Source organism: Pipra filicauda, unplaced genomic scaffold (assembly GCF_003945595.2).
Source record: "Pipra filicauda isolate LSUMZ 115617 unplaced genomic scaffold, ASM394559v2 scaffold391_size691406_pilon, whole genome shotgun sequence".
Lineage (NCBI taxonomy): Eukaryota > Metazoa > Chordata > Aves > Passeriformes > Pipridae > Pipra > Pipra filicauda.
Genome location: NW_024104522.1, coordinates 612241 through 628433, shown reverse-complemented (window position 1 = coordinate 628433; position 16193 = coordinate 612241). Strand labels below are relative to the sequence as shown.

Below are 16193 nucleotides of genomic sequence, written 5' to 3'. Positions count from 1 at the left end.
CGGGCCCGCGCGGGCGGGCGGGCGGGCGAACGGAAGCGCCGCTCTGAGGGGGCGGCGGTGAGGGGACCGGCCGGGCCGAGGGGCGAGAGCGCCTGGACCGGCCGGGTCGAGGGGGTGGCGGTTTCGGTGCCAGCCAGGCTGAGGGCGCGATGCGGGGCGGTCGCCATCTCTTTCCGCTGGTGCTCCTGGCGCTGCTGCGCGGGCTGTGCCACGGCAGGGAGCCGTCGCCGGGCGCCGTGACCTGCGGCTCGGTGCTGAAGCTGCTCAACACTCGCCACAGCGTGCGGCTCCACTCGCATGAAGTCAAGTATGGCTCCGGTGAGCAGGGCCGGGCCGGGGGTGTCGGGAGCTGGGAGGTGTTGGGGGCACAGGCTGTGAGGGGGCCGGGAAAATGGCGGGGGGCAAGGAGGTGTCTGTGAGGGGGGCAAGGAAGTGTTTGTTGGGGGGCAAGGAGGTGCGGGAGACAGGCAGTGCCCGGCAGGGGGTTGGCAGGGAAATTGCGAGGGGTGGGCAGTGAGGGTATCAGGGAAGGAGAAGGAGGTGAGAGCTTCCAGAGGTTCATGTCCTTGGCACAGGGGGAAGCAGCAGGCCAGGGCTGGGGTGTTGGGGTGCGCTGGAGACCTGTCAGGGACAGCAGGATGACGAGGCCCGGGGTGTGGGACGTGTCAGCTGCGCTGTGTGTGCCCTGCAGTCGGAATGTGACAGGGGTGCTTTGCCCCCATCCCTGAGGGGAGCCCTGCTCTGTGTCAAGGGCCTCAGCAGTACCTTGAAGTGTCTATTTAGGCAACAAGGGTGCTGGTCTGTTTGGGGACACAAAGAACTTGGTATTTTTTTGAGAAAGGCGGGATGGTGTGAATAGTGTCCACGAATCACATTTTCTTCTCGTGTGTTCGCCATGAACTTTGACAGTTTGCATCTGCTAACACATGGTGTGTTCGACTTCCTCAGTCTGAAAGATTATTTGGTACCTGCATTCCCTTTGCAGTCGGTAAATGGACTATGAGAATTAAACATTTCTTGAACGTGAAGGTGTGAGAACATTAAAAAAAATTTCTTTAGTTCTTTCAGGACTTTTTGAACTGGGGAAGCAGGTTAAGTCTCCTGTCATTTAATTCTACTCCAACAGGAAGTGGGCAGCAGTCAGTGACAGGAGTTGAAGCTTCAGACGATGCCAACAGTTACTGGCGGATCCGTGGGAAGAGTGATGGCAGTTGCCAGCGTGGTACACCGGTGAAATGTGGGCAAGCAATACGACTGACCCACGTTAACACAGGGAAAAACCTGCACACTCATCACTTCCCATCACCACTGTCCAATAACCAAGTGAGTTGTAAATCTTTACGTTTTTTATGAATAGTGCAATGTATTGACAACAGTCTCTCCAGTTCCTCATGTTTTTGGAGAACCAGCCTTGGGTGCCAGCTGCCAGCAGCAGTATGTCTGTGCGTATCCAAAGTTTGAGTACATGTTTTTCTTCATCTTGAAATAATGTATATCAGTTCTTCAGGTGAAATTTAATATGTACCAATATTGGTATTTCGCAGTAGTTTTAACAAATCTGGTTTTTTTCTTTTTTTTTTTTTTTTTTTTTTTTTTTTTTTTTTTTTTTTTTTAAATTCTGCACCATTGCTGCTGGCATTGTTCTGAAATGTTTAATGGGCACCTCCCTCAACACAGTGAAGATTGCTTGAGAGCAAGGCAGCTAATCATATATTATAACACTAGGCATTCCTGTATCCAAGTTCCTTGGTGATCCAATCTAGTAGTCTCAGCCATCTTCTTGCTAGCCCTATTTCGGTTCGCTATTCTTATTTATCTGTCCTCCTTCCACAGGAAAATTGAATCTACTCTCATAATCGTATTTATTTATAATTTTGTACATATCTAGAAGAGTGTAATTTCTGTCATTAAGTCCCGTCCTGTCCTTGAACAAATGCTTCTCCAAGGTTCAAAATCTCTCTTAAAATAAATAATGCAAGCTTGTCGTAAGTTTGTCATTGTTAGTCACTTCAGTCTTCCATCAGGCTTTGTAGATAGGTCACCACATTGAAAATTGGAAGACCTGAGTCTTTGTGAAAAAGGTTTATCTTTCACCGTGAGTAAAGTGGCTAAAACAATAAGGTCCAGCTTTGTGTAGGGTGTCTAGATAATCTCATTATTAAAAGAAGTGATGGAAAAATAGCATTTCAGAAGAATTCTTTAAAGAAAAGATTGAATCTAAAACCTTCCCCTAATTTTCCTTTGTCATTGTAGACACTTTGTATAACATTGTCAGTAATGTAAAAACGTTCAGCAACTGTCATTGTGTTTCTTTTTTTTTATATATGTGTTTGCACAACGTCTGAGTGAAAGGAAAGCTTGCCTGAGTCCCTCAGAGATTTATAGGACTGTGACTTGTTATTGATCATTGAGGTTATTGACATATGATGCAGTTATAAATGCAAACTTTTATTTCATATTCTTTACAGAAGTTGGATTTTCAATTAGTGCATTATCTTTCACACTTTTGGGGCTACATAAACTTGAATTAACATGACCCTAAAATTTTAGGTTGCTGGGTACAAACTGTTGCCATTCTATTTTCAAGTTGTTCATCACTTCTAGTTCTCAGAGTTTTTAAGAATTAAAGGCTGTTTAGAGTCTCAAACAGTTGGAACTTAGTCTGTCTGGTTTCTGTAAATGCTTGGTTTTGTTTTTATATGGTGCATGATGAAATCTAATCTCTCACTTTTGTTTTAGCAGCAATTCATTTGTCTTAATCATTGTCTTTATTTATTTTAAAGAGCTATGTAGCAGTCTATCTGAAGAAAGAGTTGGGTCACCTTAATAGTTGGTGACCGAACTGTAAGCTTGGTATAATTAAGTATAAAGGGAATCTGATACTTAATGAGCTAAATTGTTGGGTTGTTGTGATAAAAACACATACTGAGAAAGCTGTTGCAATGGTAACTATGAAGACAGTCATACTACAAAGCTAAATGTCTACAGTTACAAACTTAATTTTGTGGGGAGAAAATTTGTATCAGCATTAGAGTTGTTTCTTTTGAATTTTTTTTCTCAGGAGGATTATTCTGGTCTCTCTGTGCTAAATCCTCTTTTATTTCATTTGTATGTTAGGATTCGTTGGCACTTTTTGCTCAGATTACACGGTGAAGTTTGTTGGCAATTCGTGATCAGATTGTAATGGTAGAAACTTCTGCTTCTGGATTTGATAACTGTTGGCAAAGCAAAGCAACAGCACTTTTTCTTTCCCCATCCTTGTCTTTAAACTCTGCTGACTTTGTGGTTGGTATTTGTGTGTATTGGAGGTGTCTGCTTACATTTTCACTCCAGGGAGTTTGTGTCTCTAACAGGAAGTAAGTGCCTTTGGTGATGATGGCGAAGGAGATGACCTGGATATCTGGATTGTGCAGTGCAGTGGGACTTACTGGGAGCGGGATGACGCCGTGCGCTTCAAGCACGTGGGGACCGAGGTGTTCCTGTCGATAACAGGAGAACAGTACGGCCACCCCATTAGAGGCCAGCGGGAAGTCCATGGCATGCCTGCTGCTAATCATCACAACTATTGGAAAGCAATGGAGGGAGTCTTCATCAAACCCAGTATGGACCCTGCAAAACATGATGAGCTCTGAATTGACAGAGGATCCAAAAAGCTTTAGCTGACTCCAGAGTTCAGAGATGCTAATCCTTGGTCTCTTCTAAGTCCCGTCTTGCCCGGGTGACTGACTTTTTGTGTTACTGAAGGGCATTAGTTCATTCTAGAAATGCAGCACTTCTGTGGGGAATGGCTTCTGCCAGATTCAGCCACTGACATTTATTTAGTGAAATCCTTTCTGAATTTTCAAGCTTATTGGTGGAACTAGTTCATACATCTGTTAGTTTTTGTTGTTGTTTGTTTGCTTGTTACTTTTTCTCAAATTCGAAGGAAATGGAAAAATAGAAGCAATACATTTCTGTAGTCCCAAGTACAATAGAACTTTGTATTTTGTAATCTTTTTCCAACTATAATTAAATATTTGGAAACCGATTTCCGCTTCTTAGTGAAAGAATGTCATTGACAAGGAGATGGATTGAGTCTAGAAAGGGAAAAATGGTTCTCAAAATGGTGTTTTTTGAATGGCTTGAAGTCAGTTATCAAGCCTTTGAGTAAATGAAAGTATCCATTTGAAAATAGCTTCCAATGTGCTTCCTGAGTTTCGTTCTGTACTGTATTGGAAGAGTTGAAAATATTGTGTATGTTGGAACAAGAAGACAAAATTTTAATATATTTATTTGTCCAAGAAGTTCAGATGATCTGGTAATGGTGGTACTGCTAATTGTCTGTTGGTAAGGCTGATCTGCTCTATGAACTGGTGCAGAAAGCTGCTTGTCTGATTAATATTAGAATTTTATAAAATTCCTTATGCTGCGAAGGAACAGTTGAGTTTGGCTTATGTTGTACTTCAGTGTCACTCTGGAAGATCAGTATGAGAATTCAGATGAATAAATAGTGTGGCATATACTCATGTGGGGATTTTTGTGTGTGAATCCAGAAGAGCAAAAAGAATCTTAGACAATAGTTTGGTCCTGGATTTTTGACAGAATGGTGTGTGGTGGAGTGCTAGCAGGGAATCTTCATTGGACAAATTAAGAATTTCTGTGTTCCTCTCGCTCTGTGAAAAGAGAAATTAATTCTTGAATGTGTTTGTTACACAGTGTTACTGGAAATACCGATTAAAATTCAAAATACCATACATTTGCTCTTTGCTTTAAACAGAAAAGCTCACCAAATGAGTGAGAAAAGTCGGAAAACTCAGGTGTCCTTGTTTCCATGTGTAAATAGTTTACTGATTATAGTGCTCATTAGTCAATCAGTTAAAGAAGCAGGAAAGTGATTTACTGCTTTTACAGCCCCAGTCACGTGCTGCAGCATTAAGGGTTGTGTTGAGAAGGTGCACCAAGCGGTTGCAGTTCAGCTTTAGAAATACAACAGCTACTCTGTAGGTCCTGCTCTGTTGTACCTTGTGCAGGTGTTGGCCAGGCCAGCTCCAGGTTTTATTTAAGGGTTTCCTACCAAGGAAGATTCTTTGTACCCTATGGAACAAAGCACCCGGTCACAGTTGCTCTGTGTAGCTCGTTATTTTTCTTCAAAGAAGAAGGTAAGAATGTTTTTCTATTAATTTTAGTTGAACGTGGGTATTTAAGGATTGCAGGTGTTTTGGAGGTTAAGTAGGCTGGATTTTGGTGATTTGTAATAGAAGTAAACTTTTATGTGATTAATGTTTCAGGTTCACTGATATTCCTGACTAATTGATATTGGAGTTGTAGCTATAAAGGATAACTGTTTAAAAACAAACCAAACCTTCTGCATAAACAAGCTGACTTTTCCTTTCCTTTATTAAAAAGGAGGGCTTTTTCTTTTGAAGATGGTATATAAGTAAGAACAAAAAGAGTGAGAGTATTTGACAGGAGGAAAAAATAATTTGGGCAATGAGTTCTCTGTCACCAAGAGCTAAAATGCTTTATGCCTAAACCATATGGGCTTAGTGTTTGTGCACCTGTGGAATACAGTTGGCTGAGAAAGGGACAGAGCTGTGGGGCTCATCTCAGTCTGTGTGTCAGGTGCTATCCCTACCCAATGTTTCTCTGTGCCTGGATGTTTGTCCGAAGCAAAGGTATTTATCAATCTTATTTATTATGCTTGAGTGGGATTTCCCTGGACCTTTGTCTTTCTGTTCTGGATTTGAGCCGAATTGGTTTAGTGAGACTGAGAAAAAAAAATAATTTTAGTCCTTATTGCTTACTTTCTGATATGATCTCAATTTTGAAAAATATTTGTACCTTTTGTTCCTAAAGAACCAAACTTCCCCACACATATGTATCTATTAATGCCTTATTTAAAGACATATTCAACAATATTCCTGTGAACTGAGTTTCCTCCACTTCTTATTATGACCAAAGTGTAAAAGAACTTGACCTTAATGTTTTGCTTGAGTATGTGTCACAATCGTTGGCTTTTTTTTCTAGTTGGTTAGGTTTTTTTCTGGATTTTTATCACTATAAAAATGAAGGACTCTTAAATAAGGCCAGTTTAAGTACATCTTACTTTGGAAAGGTCTAATATAGGACTTCAAGAACCATTGGTACTCCCAGCATGCTAAATGCTGGCTAGGAAGAAAGGTCATGTTAATGTAGGAAGTGCTAAAGTTATAGCTGTGAAAAACGATGGCTCTTGCTCATGTGCAAGTACTGAGATCCGGAGTGTGGTTCAGGTGTTTTTATTTACTTCAGCTGTTTACAGTTCAACTTTTCAGTCCTTCCACCACAGATGAGCTCTAGAGATATGGAGAATCTCCATTTTTATATTGCTGGGTGGTGTTGTTTGTTTTCCATGTGATTTTATCATCTGCCCAAGGATGTTGGAGCTCTAGAATAAAGCATGAAATACTGAGAGATGTAGCTATAAAACTCGGGATTGCTGTTTTGCTTATTTGTTTTCCTTTATTTTAAGGTGATAAATTTTATAATATCTCCTGTCAAAATCCTCTGTATGCTTCAATGTTAAGTGAAAGCTGTTTATTTTGATTTCTGATGCTAGCAAATAATTCTTTTAAATAACAAATGCTTCCAGATTTCTTGCTTACTACTACAAGAAGTCTTTGAAAAGGTGCACTGATGTTGTTACTCTTCCTTTAGTAAACTAGAAAGACTTTTGGGGAAAGAATTAGGGGAATCTGTATTTATAGTTGTTCTTAGTGGGAATAGTTGCTAAAGACTATCTACTCTGAACTGTGTTGAAGACAATCTCTCGAATACTGCATTTTACACATGTATATATCTAGTTCAATGTAAAAATGACAAAGTTCCTTAGATGTGCTAATTTTGGAGGCAAGTATGTGTCTACAAACATTTTTACTCTTATTTCTGGAAGGTTTTTAAAACTTTCTATAACAGCTAAGCGTATGAACACTTGCTATGTGTTTTGGCTTCTCAGTGTGAATGAGGACTGGGTTTAGTTCTTCAAAAGTGCTGGAAGGGATGTACAGCTCATTGATTCTGAATGTTGAGCCTAAATATAAACCAATGTTTTAATTTAATTTGTTTGGGAATACTAATTGAGTATATCTGCTCTTAATAAGTTAAATTAGCATATCTTTTTAGGAAGAAAAAAATCTACTATTGAAACAACCCTGTAACAGTGATGCTTACTCAGCCGTGTTTTTAAGCCTGTGAGTTTTACTGAATCTTCTTTCTCTTCTGCCTCTCTTCTCCAGCACTGAAGCAGTAGCTGGCACTGTAGATGCGCCATGTTTCACACCTGTACTAGACAGAGGCTGAACCTTATCAGGAACTTCTTTCCAGCAGCAACATCTTTCCAGCAGCAACGTGTCTGAATCCCTGCTTGACATTCTTGGTGCCTCTTTGTTAAATTTCCTGCTGGCAGAGAATTTGTATGTAGGGTGCCTGATGCTGCTGTCTCTCTTTCCTAGTTCTGAGTTTTCATCTGTGTCCTTTTGGTTTTGCAATTCTCTCTTGAAACACATTTTCCTGTAATACAGCTCTGGGCCACTGTTCAAATATGTTTGATCATTAATTGCTTCATAACGTGGCTTGTTTCATCAGTTGCCTTTCAGGAACCCATGTTTTTGGAGATACAAGGCAGCACTTGTGGTTCTGTCATTAAGCTTTGTTAGGAAACAACTACAACAAAAAAGTTACCCTTAAACAGGAATACTTGGAGCTAAGGAAGTGCTTTCCTCTTGATTGTGTTTGATTCTACCCTGGGGGAGAGGAAGCACAGGGGGTGGTTTGCTTCCTCAAGGAGGAATAAAATGGCGAACCTTACCAACCTGGAGTTGCATAGGAAACACAAGGCAATTCAAACTTGGGGGACGTAGCATTTATTATGTATGCAAATCACAAACAGTAATAAACTTTAAGGTCCTAAGGTTTTTTAAATGCTTAGAGGAATAAATATTTTATACTTTTTCCCCTCCTCCCACTGCCATTCTAAGCATCTTAGTGCTCCCATGTTTATAAATACTTTAGCGGGACCTGGAGTATTTGTATCTAATAGTTTCTTTTTACTCTAAAGATGGAACAGCAGGGTTAGCTCCTTTTCTTCTGTTTCCTGAATCAAGCTTGCAGTAATTGGAGTAATGTGTGGGAATTATTTGAGATGGTCAACCAATTCCTCTGAGGACAGTACTGAATTATTTTGGGTGTGTATGAGACAAGGAGGGAATGTAGTGACCACCTTGAAAAGTAGACTTTATTTGCTGCATCATTCAATGCTTCTTTCTCTTTAAATTGCATCAAATTAAACTGATTATAAAAACCTTCTTGCTATATTTGGTATTGTGCTAATTCTAAATTAGCATAAAGTTCCCAGTGAAATCCTCCTCTGATGCTGATTCAAGCCACTGTTCTGTGAGGGATTCGGCTGTCTTCAGTCCTTTGGGAAAATGGTGTCCTGCTTCATTAGGATAAGAAGCGTTAGGAGCTGTATGACATCTCAAGGGTACCAAACCCTTAAAAAACATTAGAAAATAATCAGAATACATGCAAGCTGCAAAGCTGACTGATTAGTTCCTATGTGCTTTTTTAAACTATAAAAATAATGTGCGGGTGCTGGCATTGCATGTCTGGAGGACTGTTGAGCTGTGACTGGGATCTAAGGCTCTTTGCTTGATCTCTGTGATGGTTATGTATTTATCCACCTAAGCTTCATTTTCTGAGACTGCTGATTAGTAATATAAGTGTGTGCTGTACTGAATGTCGAAGTATCTCAAACCACAGCTAAACATAAGATGCAATAGGTACCCAGTGTTGTTATTTTTCTTCTGCTGATGCCTTGTCGGCCCCATCTCTGCCAGCCCGGCTGCTGCAGGCTGGAAGGGTCGGGCTGACTGCAGCCCCCTGCCCGCGGCTCCCTGGACTGGCCAGTGACTACTCTGTCCTGCCTAGGGAACAGTCCTGTGGATGAGCTGTATGAAAACTTGTGTGGGGTATATGCGAGCAGGGCCGTTCTGAGGAGAAAGGGGCGGGCGCGTCTTTCCCCTTATCCCCATCTGGAAGCGGGGAGCGGGCCGGGAGCGGCGGCCGCTAGTGAGCGCTGCTCCTCCGCCTGCTGCTCCCGAGCGCTGCCGGCTCCCCGGGAGTCGAGCGCCTTTGGCAGCCCGGCGGTGTTTCAGCTGCGCAGCTTTGATCGCTGCGGATTTATACTCTTCAGGGGGAAACAAATAACATCCGCTTCCTCCGCGTTACACTGCTAAGGCGATCTGCTGCTGCAAGACCTCCCGTGCGGCCGTGCCTCGCGTTAGGTGCGCTCTGCCAAGTCATGTACTGCTCGGTTATTCGAAAGGGAAGTTTAAAACAGTAGCGTAGGCTCTGAAGCGGCGCTTCAGGCGTTTCTATTTCCTGTTTTTCTTTAGGATCGATAAAGTGAGGCCAAGGTTGAAGTCTATTTGCTTATAGTACACATCTAAGGCAATTACCTGTATTGTAAAATTAAATACCGGTTTCTGCTCGGTGGGGGAAGGAAAGGCACAAAAGAGTGGTTAAACAGGGAGCTCACCTCCTCCCGTCATCTACAACAAAACTCATTGCATCTTGCAAGATCTCGACAGCAAAAGCGAAAACTGAACGATCTGTTCCTGGCCAGAATACGTTGCTCGTCAGTGGTAACACTTACATGAACGGCTCTTGTCCTTAGTGTGACTCACCTGGCTCTCCTCGGCTCTTCCTGGACCACTTCCCCTGGAGCGGATCCTGTGCCACCCGCCGAGGCTTCCCTTTGGCATGAGGAGCTGCCATCTCTTACCGACGCGGTATCGGTTTGCGAGCCGCTGAGAGGCTTCTCCCTGCCATCCTGCGGGGATGCAGCTCCCACTGGCTGCGTGGGTCGCCCACGTTGCGCTACGCCAGCCGTCCTCGGTGGGGGCAGGGGGCTGGCGAGTCCAGCTCCCCTTCCTGTCGGCGCCGTTATTGCCGAGGGTTTTGTTCATGTGCCAAAAAAACAGAGATTCTTTTTCTGCAGATCTCCCTGGCAGTGCAATTTTGGTTTCTCACCATCCACTGCCTGCTGATATTCCTTCATGTCTAGCGGAAAGATGCTCTCGCACAGGAACCTTCTGCGATCCCGGGTACCAGTATTTGCGTGCCAGCCGCTGCTAACGGCGATCCTTGGGTGATGTCAAGAGGCTTCCTCCAAGACCCTCATTCCCGTAGCGAATCTGTCCTCACAGTTCTCTGCCCCTTCCCCACCCCTCTCGTCTCCGCCGCAGCGGGGCGTGGAGGGAGCGGGGAGGTCCCACCGCATGTGCCGGCCCCGTGGCCAGCCGGAGCCCCCGGCTGCGAGCAGAGCACGGCCCCCGGCAGAAGCCCTGGGCGCTGCGCAGCACGTCTCCCGTGGGAAGCTCCTCGTGGGCGCGGCGATGTTTTGCCGCAGGGCCGAAGACGAAGGATGGGGCTACGCTGGGCAGCGCCGTCGCCCTGTGCCCGGTGGGCTGGCGGAGAGCGGGGGTCCCTCCCCGGTTCCTCCTCTGCCTTCATCCGACTTCCTCTGGCCGAGCGGCAGGTTTAAAGCCCAGTAGCTCAAGAGTCCGAAAGGCTGCAAACGGGATCGTTGTGCCTCCTCGGGCCGAGAAAACACAGCAGCGAGTCAGTACCTGCCCGGGTGTGGGAACCGAGAGGCGCACGAGCACTCCCGGACGCCCTGAGTGCTTGTCCTGCATCCAGGACGTCCAGAGGGCTCCGTGCTTATGGATATTCTAACCGTGCTGCTGCACTGTGAGAGAAACACGCTTTAATGCAACTCCAGCAGTTCCCATCCTACTACAAACCGATCTAGCTCGGTAACTGGCTTCAGTGGGCACACGGAGTGTCATAAAAGAATTGCATAGGCTCTCCTTTAATCACCGGTCTACTCCGCTTGTGTCCTTCCGTCTTGTTCAAAGCGGGAAGGGTCATGATTCGTGCCAGCAAAATCTTACGCTGTGCTTGTGACTCCACAGCAAAAAAAAAAAAAAAAAAAAAAAGCTCTTGTAGCATTAAACCTGTGTGGCTAAAACAGACCTCGAGAAGTGCGGAATGCAAGGCTTCTCCTGAAATTGCACCCAAGGGAGCACCATCTACTCTCTCTTGCAAATATTATACTTTTGAACGCATTACCTCTGCTTTCACGGGGTGCGGGTGTGCAGATGATTACTGTCGAGCTGCAGGCAATTTTCTATAAAGCTGCACAGCAAAACACGTTTGTGTTGTGCTATGTTTCCTCAGCAAATACAAACCCATGGTGATGGGAGTGGCTCTCGGTCAGGTTCGGAGACTTCAGTCTCTAAGACTGAAATAGCTTAAAATGTTAAAATATTTGTCTTTCTATATGGCCGCTGTTTTCCCTTATGAGATGGGAGTCTGTTTATTGTGAGTGATTAACTGAAATCTTGCAAAAAAGTCCCAGCAGCCTCGGAGCCCCTCCTCCCCCCCCCATCTTGGCTCTGGGGGGGTAAAGAGCTTCGTGACACCCCTTAGGAAGTCTGCCTTTCCCAAGACTAAAGCCGGGCGCTGGAGGACAGGAGGGATGCTGCTCTTCAAGGGGCAGAGAGGGGCGACCGGACCGGCCGCAACAGATTTGCTCTTTAAGGTGTAAATTCTCAGCTGGGAGAGCACAACTTCATTCGTTCCTACTCCGAAAGCTAGAGGTTGTTGTGGCTTTTGGAAGTGGCAGCTGGAGTTGAAGGGACACCCTCCTCCAGGAGAGTAGTGATGGGTAGTAGAGAAAAAGCCTGAAAACCCTCCAAAGAGTGGAAGTTTGACAGTGCGGCTTTTACGGTTTCCTCCCCAGTGCCACCCGAAAGTCCTGCCAGGGAGCGAGCGACCCCCGCAGATCCTGTTGTGCCGTGACAGGAAGGTGGGGTCTCGAATGTGGGGAACACCAGAACAAAGTGAATATGCCTGTCAGTGACGGAGAACGAAGGCTTCCGAGCCCGGCGTTCCCCAGCGAGGCAGGGGCTTCGGGGGGCAGGGCGCAGGCGTGGAGGGGACGTACAGTGAGAGCCGGCCGGGGAGGGTGGTTCAGCATCCTCAGCGCTAACCTGCTGCCGAGGCAGCCCCTGCTCTGCCCCACAGCACGCCCCTGGCTAGGACCCCGCGGCGGAGCTCCGACAGCGGAGGTACTGCCGGCTGCGTGCCACGGCACTGTCCCCACTGGGGAGGGGACGCTGCGCTGGGAAGGCTGGTGTGGGACGCTACATTAAAAGGTGCTCTGAAGGGGAAATAATAATAATGCAGAATGTCTCTTTTATTTCCAACCTACTTTCTGCGTTCTTCTCCATAGGAAAGTTACCCTAGATTGTTCTTGCCAGAAAACCACCTTGAAACTAGATGATAGTTTCTTATATTTGGTGCCGATTAGAGACTGAAGGAAAATGATTATCTGTTGTTCACTCTGAGACGCTATGGTTCATACTGAAAGAATGCCTTAAGACTTAACCTTAAAATAAAATTCCATCCTCATGAAGTGTTATTTGAGGTCAAAGAGACCTTTTGGTAGGAATAGGTGGACCTGTGCTTAAGGTGCTGGACTAGCACTTACGACCAGCCCTCAGTGCACAGCTGCAGAACTGAGTGATCCCAAAAACGTGTCGGTGCTTCTTTGTCCCATATGGGACATAGGTTTTCTTTGCCCTTCTCTGCTGGGACCGGCAGGCGTGATTTTTTCGTCAGCCTCCCAACGGAGGGGAAGACGGTGGGGTGGCTTCGAGCACACCTTCCCCGACGGAAAGGGAGCCTCCCTCTGCATCTCTCTGCCCCCGTGGGGGAAGCTCCATGGGCTTTCCCTTTGGACAGAGCCTACGAACAAAGCGGCGGGGCTGACTGTTAGCGAGGTCCTCTCAAGAGCCACAAGCCAGAGACGCTTCGGAAACCCCAAGCAACCCGTTTGCAGAGGCCGGTTTCACTGGGCGGCAGCTGTCGGACTCGACCGACTGCGCTGCACTGGCCTTTGCCTAGTACCGAAAATGAGCCCGCGGCACTGAATCTCTTCCTTCACGGGTGCAGGGTGCACCTCCCCGACGCACGGGTGCTCGCCGTGCGGTCGGGGCAGCGGGCGCGGAGCGGAGCCCGGGAGAGCCTCCCCCTGGCACCACCGACCCGGCGACCGCTCCGCAGCCGGAGGGGGAGGCAGGCTCTTGACTTCACTCTTGACTGTAGTGCCAAGAGCCATTCATTCAGCTAGTCGAGACTTTAAAGAAGACCCCTTACCCCACTGCCTCCTTAATACAAGGTGCAAATGGAAAACAGTTCGGCTTCACTTTTTCCCATTTAAATATTATTCTGATTCCCCCGCTCCTGATGAAAATCACTCCTGCCTTTTTTTTTTTTTTTTTTTTTTTTTTTTTTTTTTTTTTTTTTTTTTTTTTTTTTTTTTTTTTTTTTTTTGTGTGTGTGTGTGTGTGTCTGTGTATGTGGGAGAGAGAAATTTTTGGAGGGGATTTGTGGTTGTTGGTTTGTTAGGTTTTTTTCTTGTAAACATTTAGCTTGCAGTAGGGATGTCTGCGTGTAGACAGTGAAACAAGGGGAAGAACTGAGGATCGATTCTGACCAGAGAATTTGGCCAGAGATTCAACCAGGGAACACCAAAATGACTCTTTCACTTGCTCCAAACACTGCTATAAATGCTCGAAGTGAATCACTTGGTGTTTGGGGATAGACAGTGAGGAATCCTTAGCTTTGCTCATACTTGGTGTCTGTAACAGCTGGCACATGATGGTGACCTCCATACTTCCCTAGGGCTGGTGAGAGATCCCCTTTTCCTTCAGAACATGAAATCTTTAATTTTCTGCTTCTCCCAGAGCACAGCTTCCCTTTTGTTTGAATTTTTCAAAATAATGTAGAGATGTATTAAAGGTATATCTGCTGTAAAAGAAAAACCAAGCAACTGAATTTTCTACTGGAAAGCTGTGTGAACCCAGAGTGCCATCACTCCAAACTTGTTCTGAAATATGACAGAGATTCACAATGGGGGAACAAACCAGTTTGTTTCTAGCACTATGTGAAGGTGGCTTTCGTACTCAGTGTAACTGCCTATCGATTTTAATTGGGTAAACTGCTCACATAGATGTAGTGACTCCTGGCAAAGATGTTACTTCTTAGCAGACTGGTATTTGAGGGAAGCAGAGGTCTGCTATTTGTTGTAGTAGTAGCAGGGCGACTCTTTAAAATATCTGACTTATTACACCCATAAAAAATGATACATTTGAGTTTGCACTGTGCACAGCGGCTTATCCTTGTCATCTGATTCCTCTGTATCTCAGGAGGTTTAAAAGACAAGGGCTCACCCACCTTCCAGGTGAATGAGTAAGCAGGAGTTTTACAGGGTCTGTGTTGGATGCTGAGCCCAGGCAGCGTACCCAGTTCCATGCAGTGCTGCAAAGGTTATTTTGGTTTGCCCCAAGGAACTTCCATTCTCAATTAGCTGCCCACCCACTGTTCTGCCAGTTCCTTATGGAAGAGATCTCTGCCCATGAAGCTTCTGGTGACAACACACTAAAGAGAAGAGCATGGTTTTAAAGCTCTGATGCTCTGAGGCTTTTTTTCCCCCTCTGTTCACCTCTGAGCAGAGAGGGATGGGTCCTTTGCAAGAATGCAGGGCTGCTAGATCCAGGCTTTGCCTGGGGAAGCTTTCCATTCCCAGGAAGGGTTTAGCTGAAGTTTCAGAAGTTGTGTACAGATTGAGCCAGGCTTCAGCTGAAAAGCTGGGTAGATAATGCCATTGTCAAGCCTCCAGTGGAGCAATTTGGCCACCTGCTACTCCCTTTGGAGTGTTTACTGGAGGGTGTTTACTGGAGGGCTTTTCAGGAAGGGAATATACTTTCAGGTACTGTATCTGAACAGCGTCCTCTAGAGGAGTTAACAGGGTATACCTTTTCCCTAATCAATTGCAGCTAGGATTTAGATTTTTTATATGCTTCATCCTCTTTCTTAGCACTTATTTCACTGTAATTGCCAAAACATGTCCTGTCCACTCTGTGCTGAGGTGAATTCTGAGGACTGGATGTATAGTAGTGGCAGGATATAGCCCTAAAAACCAGCAGCTTGTGCTTCCTGCAGGGAAGTGGCTGTCTATGACAGCCCTTGTAGAGGCAACGTACACCCTCTGCTGCAGTAGAGCGAGTGGAGCACTGATCAGCAGGTCTAGGGAAAGAATTCTACTGTGCCTTGGTTTTCAGTAAATATACTATGAGATACCTAGTGGTATTATGTCTAATCATAGCCTCAAAGCTGTGGTTGCATTTGTTTTGATCACTTTAAAACAAATCTCACAGATATATTTAGTAGAAGAATGTGTAAAGCCCCAACCCCCAAATGGTATTATGTAACGAATACAGTATTTAAGTGCCCCCTGTGTAAACTAAGTGAAAAGCCTGCTATTTGCTTTCTTTGCCTCTGTTGTGTATTGGTCAACCAAAGCTGGGTGCTCTGTTTGCTGTTCTGATTAGTATTTTAAAAGGAAAGATCCATAGGATCATGTTATCCAGACATTGAAAAAGACTTAAACCCCACTCACTAGGCTTAAGAGAGTGGTCTGGGGCTGAGAGCCCTCTCGTGGGCTGCCCAGGGGTGTCTATTGCCAGGGGAGCTTGTGCCATTTGAAGGCACACACAATCGAGGATAACAGCCCTGCTCAATGTACTTTGTCCCTTTATTTTGGCATGTGTGGTGCAGCCATTCCCAGTGGCCTCTGCAGTCTCAGCCATAGGGTTCAGCTGAGTTCAGCAAAGATGAAGGTGTGTTAGTGTAGGGTCAAGGAGATGGTGGGAGCTAGTGGGCCAACTGGGAACATGTTGCTGCTGTTATATCTAGAGCTGATATCAAGTGGAAATGAGAGGTGGATATCCTCTTGCTTTGAACCAAGAGAAGTTCATAGGCTTTCCCCCTAATTTACCGTTATTGATCTGCCATCAGCTCCTTGCCCAGTTAAATCCTTTATTCAAGGTGCTAGATCTTAGGAGCACAGTGGTTTCCCATTATTGTTATAATCTTTTGCCAAAGAGAGATTCCCCCTTCTCAGTAATGCACCAAAGTGGAAGTAATCACTCTTTTTTCTTCTTGCATTTGTCCTTTCCTGTTTCATTCACCGATTGAAAAATGGCTAAGAGCAGCCCCCATTTCAACCTCCCCTTTTCCCTGATTGACTCAGCAGCTCCTGGGAT

At 45.3% G+C, this 16193-nt stretch overlaps 1 protein-coding gene and 1 long non-coding RNA gene across 2 annotated transcripts; one reads left to right on the top strand and one right to left on the bottom strand.

Annotated features, from left to right (window-relative positions):
- The first annotated feature begins 38 nt into the window (after window positions 1-38).
- SDF2L1 (stromal cell derived factor 2 like 1) lies at window positions 39-5973 on the top strand. The gene is made up of 3 exons (XM_027733133.2): window positions 39-318; window positions 1127-1323; window positions 3354-5973. Exons 1-3 carry the CDS (start codon window positions 150-152, stop codon window positions 3630-3632), a joined length of 645 nt encoding a protein of 214 aa, XP_027588934.1. The 5' UTR covers window positions 39-149; the 3' UTR covers window positions 3633-5973.
- Window positions 5974-7864: 1891 nt separating this feature from the next.
- LOC120323974 lies at window positions 7865-10884 on the bottom strand. The gene is made up of 2 exons (XR_005564939.1): window positions 9705-10884; window positions 7865-8510 (listed from the first exon to the last, which is right to left on the bottom strand). It is a non-coding gene; the product is annotated as an uncharacterized LOC120323974 (long non-coding RNA).
- Between the last annotated feature and the right edge of the window lie 5309 nt (window positions 10885-16193).

Excerpts from the sequence above, each read along its gene's own strand:
- SDF2L1 (XM_027733133.2), top strand. The coding sequence starts at position 150 with ATGCGGGGCGGTCGCCATCTCTTTCCGCTGGTGCTCCTGGCGCTGCTG. Across the intron at positions 319-1,126 it reads TGAAGTCAAGTATGGCTCCG|GAAGTGGGCAGCAGTCAGTG; the intron begins GTGAGCAGGGCC and ends CTACTCCAACAG. Across the intron at positions 1,324-3,353 it reads CACCACTGTCCAATAACCAA|GAAGTAAGTGCCTTTGGTGA; the intron begins GTGAGTTGTAAA and ends TGTCTCTAACAG.